Below are 10,841 nucleotides of genomic sequence, written 5' to 3'. Positions count from 1 at the left end.
ATTTCATAGCCAAGAGTTTCTTGTGAATTTTATCAATTTGGTGTAATAATTTTTAAACCACACCAAGTTGATTTCATGTTCTTTTATACAATCTGATTAATACCATATAAGTGTGTAAGAAAATAAGAAAATAAAAAAAAACAAGAGAGGAAGAGAGAGAGGAACTGAGGGAAAATGATATAAATTAAGGGAGAATGAGAGATCGACCAAGAAAGAGAATGAGAGAGATTGAAGAAGAACGATAGGTAGAGAAAGATAATGAGAGAAATTGACATAGAATTATTATTTTTTTATTTTCAATTTGTATCTTAACTATGATATATCTAAAATTTAAGTAATTAATTTAAAGAAAAATTTCTCACGTGCAACACATGTGCTTAAGTACTAGTAATATAAAAAGAAAAGAAAAAAAAAAACGAGTGGAATATCATACTTGCTTGAAGCTTGCCATCGTTGTAGGTTCAAACAGTTGAAGACAAAGGGGAAAATGGGGAAGAAATGGGGTGAGTGTGTTTTTGAGTTTTTCACTCGATGAGGGATACTTCTGGTATTATTTACTGCATTTTCACGAAGCACCTTTTGGGGATGCTTTTGGCTTTTAAAATTAAGGCATTTATTTGAAACCTCACCAAACGCAGCCTAGTCTCCACTAATGATGCCAAGTAGGGCTGTTCACGGGTCAGGTTACCTGAGATGGAAACCGAAACCGACCTAGTGTTAAGAAAAACTGACCTGGGTCGGTTTGAGTCGGGTTGGGTCGGTTTCGGTTTTGCTCCTGCACAAAAAGGACATAGAAGCCTAGAAGGAAATATCTATTCTAAAAATTGAAAACTGAAAACTAAAGTTTTTAAGATATTTTCTGGAAACATATTTAAAAAGTTAGATTTAGAATAGAAGACAAAAGTTATCAAGAAAATAGAAAGCCAAACTGTTTTATAGAAAGAAGGCTGAAATTTGTATATTTCAAGAAACTTTCTAAGTTCTAATCTAAGTAAAAAAGGACTCCTAATTCTAATTGTAATTACCTAATTGATTGCCTATTTGGTGTAAAAGACTATAGAAACGAGGATAGAGACAATTTAGTTAAATAGGAACTAGAAGAGTAGGTTAGGTTGTATTTAGGAATTGGGATAGAGGCAACTTAGTTAAGTAGGAACTAAGTCGGTTCGGTTCGGGTCAGTTTCAGTTTTCACACAAGAAAACCGAAATTGACATGAACCATCGGTTTATGAATTTGTACAACCCGAAACCGACCGGTGCTTATGAAAACCTAGCCAACTCGGGTTGGGTCGGTCTGGGTTGGTCGGTTTGGTTGGGTTGGGCCTTCTTATGAACAACCCTAATGCTAAGAGAAAAGGGCTTTTGTCTACTAAGAGCCCGACTTCGGTCAGGGCTTCCAACAGCCTTTACAGCCTTGCGTTAGAAATATCTCCGTACTTATGTGATTCATTTCATGGGAGATATTCCCAATGCAAGGTAGCAAGGGGTTGATCAAACGGTGTGAGCACCAACTACCTTGATAGATGCTGAACTCATCTACCATCTCTAGTTGCAAAATTAACCAGATCTTCTATGAGATCGGCTTCAGTCAGTGCAAGGCCCATTTGAACAGCCTTGCATTGGGAATATCTCCATACTTATATACTTTATTTGATGGGGAGATATTCCCAATGCAAGGCCTTGCGCTAACTGAAGCTGAAGCTGTGTTCATCTTCTACATCAGGTATTGACTAGACCTGTTCATGGGCCAAGTAGCCCAATGGCCTGGCCCAGCCCGGCCCGCACCCCGGTCGGGCTTGGTCATGCAATTGGGCCTACGGGCCTGACCTCGGGCCTAACACAGTAAGCCCGACTATGTTACAAGCCGGGCTTGGGATTTGTCAAAAAAGCCCAGCCCGAGCCTGGCCTGGCCCGACTCAACATTATATATTTTATAAAATACATAATATGTATTTTATATATTATATAAAATATATAAATAATATAATATTTATTGAAATATATATATATATATATATATTTATAATTTAATATACATTTTTTTATTTTTCTTTATAATTTCTCTCTCACTCTCTCTCTCTCTATTCAGCCTCTTCAGCAGTAGTAACAACATGGGCTAAATTTCAGGCTCAGGCCTAGGCCTGAGCTTCCGGATTTTTATGAGAGCCAGGCTCGGGCCCAAGTTGTAGGCCCAATGGTCGGGCCTTAGAAAAATCTGTTAATATAGATGGAAAGCCTGGCCCGACCCATGAACAGGTCTAGTTCTGACCACTTCACCAAAGGCTTAATGGTGGGCCAAAAGGCTTTAGTGTCTCAAAGTCTTTGGGGCCCAACCAAAGAATCTATTGGCAAGTTTAATTTACTGTTGAGCAGTTGAGTCACACAATTCCAGAATCAGTAACAATGGAGAGTTCAAATCAGCCTACCACATGGAGGTGCCTCATAACATCTTACAACACATCCCAACATTGTATTAGGAACATCTCTTAATGATAGTACTCCACAGCGTTCCACAACATATCCCAACTGTGTATTGAGAGCATCTCTCATTGATGCCTCATCATTTTTTGTATTATGATGGGAGAGGTTCCTAATACATGGATGGAATGTGCTGTGGGACGTTGTGGGGCACTCCCCTGTGGAGAACTGATGTGAACTCGAAGAAGGGTTAAAAATACTTTTAGGTTTGATTGGTCCCGTAGAGGCAGATTTTAACATTTCAAAGAAAGAGACACACAACTAATTTTTTCATAGGCAATTGGATGTATTCGAATTATTATGCATAAAATATTGGAATTTTTGTAGTTGCAAGAGACACAAAATCCATTAAAAAATATGGATTGTTTTTCCAATCCAACTCAAATAAAAAAGGGTAAAATACAAAAACCTAAAAAGCACTTTTATAGTTTCATTTTAACAAATATCTCCCCTGAACTTTTGAGAAATTCAACAAAAACCTCCCTTTTGTCAATGTCTTAGACGGAAAACATTAGATTGATGCACCATTTTTTTCCAAATACCCATTCTATCATTTTATAAATTATTTTACATACAAAATTATTTTAATTCAACAAAAACCTCTTTTAATGATCATTTCAGTAATTTTATATACAAAATCACTGAAATATGTTTTTTTGTTGAATTAAAATGGAGTTATTTTAATAAATTTGTATGTAAAATAATTTATAAAAGAGTAGAATGGATATTTGGAAAAAACTGGTGCATCAATCCAACGTTCCTGTCTAGGGCAATAAAAAAAGGGAAGTTTTTGTTGAGTTTCTCAAAAGTTCAAAGGAGGTATTTGTTAAAATAAAACTATAGGGGAGAATTTTATGATCGTCAGAAACTTCAAGGAAAGTTTTTATATTTTACCCAAGAAAAAAATATGGATTAGTTTTAATTTGCATAGCGAGCAATCCACAAAAATCCTTTCCACACCTATCCACAGCTGTACATTGGGAACATTTTCGGTGTTTACATGTTACCATGAATTCGTGGAAAAATATTCCCAATATACAGTTGTAGCATCAGGTGGGTAGGAAATCATGATTCTTTACATTAGTGTGAGATGGGAAAAGAAATGGGGCGGGGCGGTATAGGGTATGGAACATGGATTTTCCTTCGCCTCACTGTTCCCGTCTCCACATATGCCCCATCTCCATCATTGTTTCTGTCAGTCAATAGGGATGGGGCCCCGTTCCCACGGCGATTCTCATTCTCTGCCTATTTTTTATGATGCTAAATTCACTTTTTCTTATTTTTAGTTATTAAACTCAATTATATATTTAAAGACATTAATACAAATTCATTGAATAATTCATAAGAAAAACACATATACTCAACATAAATCCAAGCTATAAATGTAATTAATTACCAATTAGCCCATGAAAATATAACTAAGAAATAAATACCAATTAATCTGCGGGGCAGGGATTGGTGACCCCAAGGAGCCCCACCAAGTGGATGGAAATTTCTCCATTCCCTTGATGGAGGAAATAACTTCCATCCCCATCCCATTTAGGGTAGATCTCTGTGAGAATAAAAAAAAAAAAAAAAGAGAAAATTTATCATTTATGAGTGGAATTCGGATTAGCTGAACACTTTGCCTATATAACTGACTGGTACTAATGATAATATCCCAATCTATATAGATTGAATGGTTATAGGCGCTATATATTTTATGACTGAGGTAGAAAATTATTATTAGCTCCAAAGCTTGCTGAACAACTATAATCTTCAGCTAACCCTATCTCCACTGAATGGTTATCCATGAAACTTCCTTATAGTGTAAGAATGTTGATCCATAAAAGCAAATGAAAACTAACCTAATTAATCCTTACCAAAAGATAATAACAAGATCACTTAACATATGCTAAGGAGAGAGATTATGTACTTGGCTTTTGGGGTTTTGTGTGTATCTCAATGTGTATTAAAGAGAAAGAAGGGGAGTGTATAAAAGTATCCTCTCAGTGTAGTGTGTGCCTGCCTTTGTGGACCATTTTCATTTTGAGGTTAGGCCAAGGGTTTCTCTCAATTATGTTGAACTATTTAAAGGTGATGAATAGGGAAGGTTTTGTTTGTTTCTCTACTTCATGTTTGCTTCTCTACTTCCTGTTAAAAGTAAAAAAGTTGTCCTATATTTAACTCTAGGGGTTTCAATGGACCGGTTTTGGGTTGGATTTCGTCCAAATCAAAATCTATTTTGACAGATTGGACGGATCAATAAGACATATTGAATTTGGATGGACTAGACGGATCAATATGACATATTGGATTGGACCTGGTTCATTCATAATGAATTTATATTGGATTGAGTCAATGTCTGGTCCATTGATAGAAAATAATAACATAGATGTCAATGGATCACGTTTGAATTAAAACCAATCTAAATTAACAAGAATTTGGACAGATTGGGCAGTCTTTGGACCGGCCCAAAATGGTCCAAAATATTCATTGGACTAGATTGAACCAAATCCATTTGTAATGGACTCACATTGGACTGGACCGGATTGGACCAAATCCAGTCCAATTGACACTCCTACTCCACTCAATGCTTAACAATTCTTGGATGCATCTGAAGCTCCTTTACTTTATGCTATAATTGGGTATCTTCTCGGAATAATTAAGTTGTAAAGTATTTACAGGTGAAGTAATGCTTTCATGGCTGCCATTGTATCAAACTATTGTAATTAGGCTGAATATTAAGGCTCAAACTTATAGAAATGTTCAGTAACTTATGGGCCAACTACCGGTTTAACAGGCTATTAGTGGAAACAAATACAGAATATATAAAAGAACTTTATATTGGATATCCGTATCAAATCCCAACTTAATAACAATTTATCCATTAAATCTTGTTTGCTCACTCATTGTAAGGACCTATTTGAGATGGCTGAATCTTGGATTGAGCTCCCGTGGAGAAATCATTAAAAGAAGTTTTAGCAGTAATCCCTCTCTCTCCGGCTGAAAGATAGGCATTTTGGAGTTTCCAGGGTTTTCATCATATATAGCTTGTCAACATTTTAATAGGGATGACAATTTTTTTTTTTTTTTCCGATTCCATTGGGGCAGGGATGGGGATGATCTTCTCCCTGTAGAGACATGGGTGGGGAAATTTTCATCCTTATTAGCGGGAATGGGGAGAGCACTCCCCACCCCACCAGGACCTTAATCCCCGCTCCATGAGATCCCCCACTAATATATATATGTATATATATGTATACATATATTATATATGTACATATAAGTATATATTAATATTTTAAAAAATATAATTAAATATGTTTGAATCTTTTCTAATAAAATTATAAATTTTAATTATTTTATTTCTATTTTTTTAAATAAAATAAAAAATAAAAACTAAATAATTAACATTATAAAAAATTATAGAAAATGGAGATCCCGTGGGAATGAGGACCCCGTGAGGATGAAGATAGGAATAACCTTATCCCTGTAACAGGGACGGGGACAGGGATGGCGATTTTCGCCGGAACAGAGATGAGAGATCCTAAACTCCCCGTCCCCGCCCCACACCGGTTCCATTCTTACATTTTACACGGTTTTCATCTTGTTTATTTGCATCGGGCCTATTTAAATTTTTACTAATGCCCAACCCAAAGCCTGCCCAGATTGCACAGCCTATTAATTTATGGTGAGTGATACATTGAGAGATCCTGAACTGGCTATCCCTATCAGTCGGTCATTTGAAGGGTTATTTCATTTGCTCCAACCTCTTTAAAAAAAAATCCAGAGAGCACAAACCAGCTGTCGCTCAGCGGCTCAGCCATTACAAGGGTGGTACACTTTACTTGCCGCTCAGTCATATCTGAAGGGTTGTTGATCCTTCAACAGGGGTGACAACGAGTTGTTCCGGCTGGTTCGTGAAAAGTTTGGTTTGATTTGATTTCAGTCGAATTCGAGCTCAATTCAGTGACTTTATTATTAAATGAATCGAGCTCAAGTTTACTAGAATTCGGCTTGTGAGGCTTGCAAGCCAGTTATATATATAATCATATAAAATAAAAAAATTAATAAAATATTTTTATAAAATATAATATTAATAATATATATATATAATAAAAATATTATAATTATTAACTTTTTAAATATAAAATAAAAATTATATATAATTTTTATTTTTATAAAATATTTACAAAATATATAATAAAACATTTTTATAAAATATAAAACAAACTGAACCAAATTCGAGCTTATGAACTCTTGACTCAAACCGAATTCGAACTTGAACTCAAGATTCTGACTCAAACCGAGTTCAAATTCGATCTTGAACCTCGTAGAATAGTCTCGAGCCAAAATCGAACCTGGTACTATTCGATTCGACTCGGCTCGAATCCACACCTACCCTTCGAGTCTTCGACCTTCGGCCTCTTTGAGTAACTTATCCGAAGCAATTTAAAGCAGCTGAACCAGTCAGATTAGCTGAATCATCTGTGCAGCCGTTCATCCATATATAGTCAACTAAGACGAAGGTCAAATGGCATAAATGTAAATTCAGAAAAGAAAAAGGATAAAAATGATAAATGAATAACTGCGGGTAGCTAGTTAGCTACGCCGGCTTTCCTACTTGGTTCCGATTAAATCGGCGATGCTTCGAAGAAAGACGATGGCTTTGTCTGTTAGTCACAAGTCATGAAAGAGAGGCCAGAGACTACCCCACATATATTAAAATTCAATTCAAATGAACTCCAAATTCATTCCAAATCCAAATTCAACCAAATCCAAAATCCTCCCCTCCACAAATCAAGATATCGACCCCCACCTCCGACATACCTCGCCTGCCGTCTACACCTGTTACTAACTAGGCCTTCGATTTGGACCTCCATTTCTCTTCTTCCGTATCTGTAATCTGTCCGACCACCCAAAGCGCCACTCAAGTTTGCTCTCACCGGAAACCACTCACCTTTTTCAATTCCGGTTTTTCGGTTTGCCACAAATGTCTCATCATACCACCTGTAATTCCCGCCACTCCTTAACCGCCGAGTGACAAGCCAAAGCAGAGAGAGAAAGAGAGAGAGAGAGAGAGAGAGAGAGAGAGAGAGAGAGAGAGAGAGAGAGCAAGAAAGAAAAGAGAAGAAAAAAAAAGTTTTGCAAGTAGAACCATCCTAACAATCTAGTTTTCAGGTTTGTGGAATGACGGAATACCGGTTACCGGTTATGAATCTTTGGACAGACGACAACGCATCGATGATGGAGGCATTCATGGCTTCCGATCTCTCTCAGTTTTCTTGGGTGCCTACAGCTTCTGCTTCGACGACGACGACTGCCACTGACCCTTCAAGGACTACCAACCAATCTCAAACGTCGATGTTCTTCAATCAGGACACACTGCAACAGCGGCTTCAGACCCTAATCGAGGGTGCTCGTGAGAGCTGGACTTACGCGATATTCTGGCAATCATCCGTCGACATGTCCGGTGCTTCTCTACTCGGATGGGGTGATGGATACTACAAAGGCGAGGAAGATAAGATGAAGCGGAGGGTGACAGTTTCGCCGGCGGAGCAGGAGCACCGGAAGAAGGTCCTCAGGGAGCTTAATTCGTTGATTTCCGGGGTTCCGGCGTCTGCAGACGATCCCGTCGATGAAGAGGTTACGGACACCGAGTGGTTCTTTCTTGTGTCGATGACGCAGTCGTTCATCAACGGTAGTGGCCTTCCTGGTCAGGCTTTCTTCGCATCGTCTCCTGTGTGGCTTGCCGGGGGTGAGAGGCTCGCGAGCTCGTCTTGCGAGCGGGCGAGACAAGGTCAAATTTTTGGCTTGCGGACGATGGTGTGTATACCTTCGGCCAACGGTGTGGTTGAATTGGGTTCGACGGAATTGATTTTTCACAGCTCGGATCTGATGAATAAGGTTAGGGTTTTGTTTAATTTCAACAACAATAATTCCGACATGGGTCCTTGGTCCACGTCTCAGGCCGATCAGGGCGAGAACGATCCGTCCTCCCTCTGGCTTTCGGATCCGTCGTCGATGATTGAAATTAAGGATTCTGTTAATACAGCCCCAGCTGCTTCTGCTGCCGCTGCTGCTACTGTTACTCCTACTAATCAAGAGATCACGAAGCCAATTCAGTTCGAGAACCAAAGCCCAAGTAGTTTAACCGAGAATCCTAGCACGATATCAGTCCAAACCCAGCACCAAAACCATCATCACCAACAGCAGACGCAGAGTTTTTTTACTAGAGAGCTAAACTTCTCTGAATTCGGATACGAAGGAAGCAGTGCGAGGAATGGTTCTGCTCAATCGTGTAAGCCTGAATCCGGAGAGATTTTGAATTATGGGGAGAGTAAGAAAAACTCCTGCAGTGCAAATGGTAATCTGTTCTCGAATAATTCACAACAGTTTGTGGCTGATGACAAGAAGAAGCGTTCCGCCTCGTCGAAAGGAGGTAACAATGAAGGAATGTTATCCTTCACGTCTGGTGTGGTCTTGCCTTCTTCTTGTGTGGTGAAATCCAGTGGTGGAACTGTGGATTCTGATCAATCTGATCTCGATGCTTCTGTTCGAGAGGCCGAGAGCAGTAGGGTAGGCGAGCCGGAGAAGCGACCCAGGAAGCGAGGGAGGAAACCTGCTAATGGCCGAGAAGAACCTCTTAACCATGTTGAAGCAGAGCGACAAAGGCGCGAGAAGCTCAACCAGAGGTTCTACGCTCTCAGAGCTGTGGTGCCCAATGTTTCCAAGATGGATAAAGCTTCCCTGCTTGGGGATGCAATTGCCTACATCAATGAACTCAGAACGAAGCTGCAAGCAGCTGAATCTGACAAGGAGGGATTGCAATCTCAAATAGATTCCCTGAAAAAGGAACTTGCAGCATCTCGGTACTCTGGATCTCCGCCTCAAGCTGATCAAGATCTCAAGATTTCGAATCAGCAAGTAAGTAAGTTGTTGGACATGGAAATTGAGGTGAAGATACTTGGTTGGGAAGCAATGATTCGCATCCAGTGCAATAAGAAGAACCATCCAGCTGCAAGACTGATGGCAGCTCTCAAGGAGCTAGACCTGGATGTGCATTATGCAAGTGTGTCTGTGGTGAAGGATTTGATGATCCAACAAGCAACTGTGAAGATGTCAAGTAGGGTGTACACTCAGGAACAGCTCAGGATTGCTCTGTCTTCAAAAGTTGGCGATGCACGATAAGCACCAGTAGATAGAAACTCTGAAACTCTGACCTGAGATTGTACTGCCATGGTTGTTGCAGCTGCAGCAGGATTGGCCGGAGAATTTTAAAACCCCGGATAGCTATGTAAAAAATATATATGTAATGGCCTCCTAGTAGATTACTAGAACTAGCTCTCTCTCTCTCTCTCTTTTTGCAGAAGATGAAAAGGCTGGAAAGGCTCGAGACAATTAGAATGGAGTAGTAGTTGCTCCGTCCAGGGCTGCCACAAATCGTCTCTCTTGGATGTAAATAGATGGATGCATAAGCAATCAAATTGAGTGGTTAAGTGTAAGAGTTATAGGATTGTAATTTAAGTTGATTTTCGTAGAGCAGTAGCTCGGCTATGCAGAAGAGACTGAAACTTGAATATGTTTTTCTGTTGTATTTCTTGCTTTGTGCTTCTAGCTGATTTTAATCCTCAAATTAGATCAATTGAAGCGATATGTGCAACCAGCAACCTATCGACTGACTTGCTCTGCTCAAGTCTGAAATGTAAATTCAAATCAAGCATGATATGCTGCAATTCCTTTTTGTTCTCTATGTACTGTCCAATCTTCAGCTATTTTACTTGTTCAGTCTTGGTTCTGAGAGCCCAAAGAAGACGCTCCAGCACCAGCAGATTTTGGCAAAGGGTGATGGGTTTATTTTCACCTCTGTAGATGGAAATCAAAGGTCGAGAAGCAGAGCTGGGATGCTCACAAAATTTGTTAAGAAATTCCCCTCAACTTTAGGAGATTTAGTCTGTCAATTACTTCCTTCTACTTACTGAATCACCTTGAAGCAGTTCAACTGTTCATATCCAACTTAACTAGTCAAAGTAACCATCTTTAATTTTCTTCAAGACAACGACTGGAGTCTGGATGATTCAGGTAGATTTTTTTCCATCTTTGGATTAGATGGAACCAATGAATCACCGACCACGTACTACATACCCAATTTAAGATCAAGGATAACAAACCACATACCACATAACCACGTTTGTGGATGCATTTTCAAATCCAATTGAGACGTCCATGTTGATATTTTATAAGCCCATCAACTCCCTATTTGAAAGACTCCTTAGAAGGAAAAAAGAGAAAAAAAAGTGTTAAAAATTCTCTGGTTGTAGGAATGATCTTCGTAAGTTAATGAAGAAGTTGTGCTATGAATCAAAGATGAGGAACTTACA

General features: G+C 39.0%; 1 protein-coding gene across 1 annotated transcript; it reads left to right on the top strand.

Moving 5' to 3' along the window:
• The first annotated feature begins 7,112 nt into the window (after positions 1 to 7,112).
• Positions 7,113 to 10,057, top strand: LOC148880815 (transcription factor MYC2-like). The gene has a single exon (XM_088962866.1). It carries the CDS (start codon positions 7,651 to 7,653, stop codon positions 9,649 to 9,651), a length of 2,001 nt encoding a protein of 666 aa, XP_088818992.1. The 5' UTR covers positions 7,113 to 7,650; the 3' UTR covers positions 9,652 to 10,057.
• Positions 10,058 to 10,841: the final 784 nt, after the last annotated feature.

The sequence above is a fragment of the Nelumbo lutea genome, chromosome 1, assembly GCF_056320005.1.
Source record: "Nelumbo lutea isolate HS-2025 chromosome 1, American lotus-T2T, whole genome shotgun sequence".
NCBI classification, from domain to species: Eukaryota; Viridiplantae; Streptophyta; class Magnoliopsida; order Proteales; family Nelumbonaceae; genus Nelumbo; species Nelumbo lutea.
Note: the sequence above shows the minus strand (reverse complement) of the source record. Positions and strands in the feature narration are given on the sequence as shown.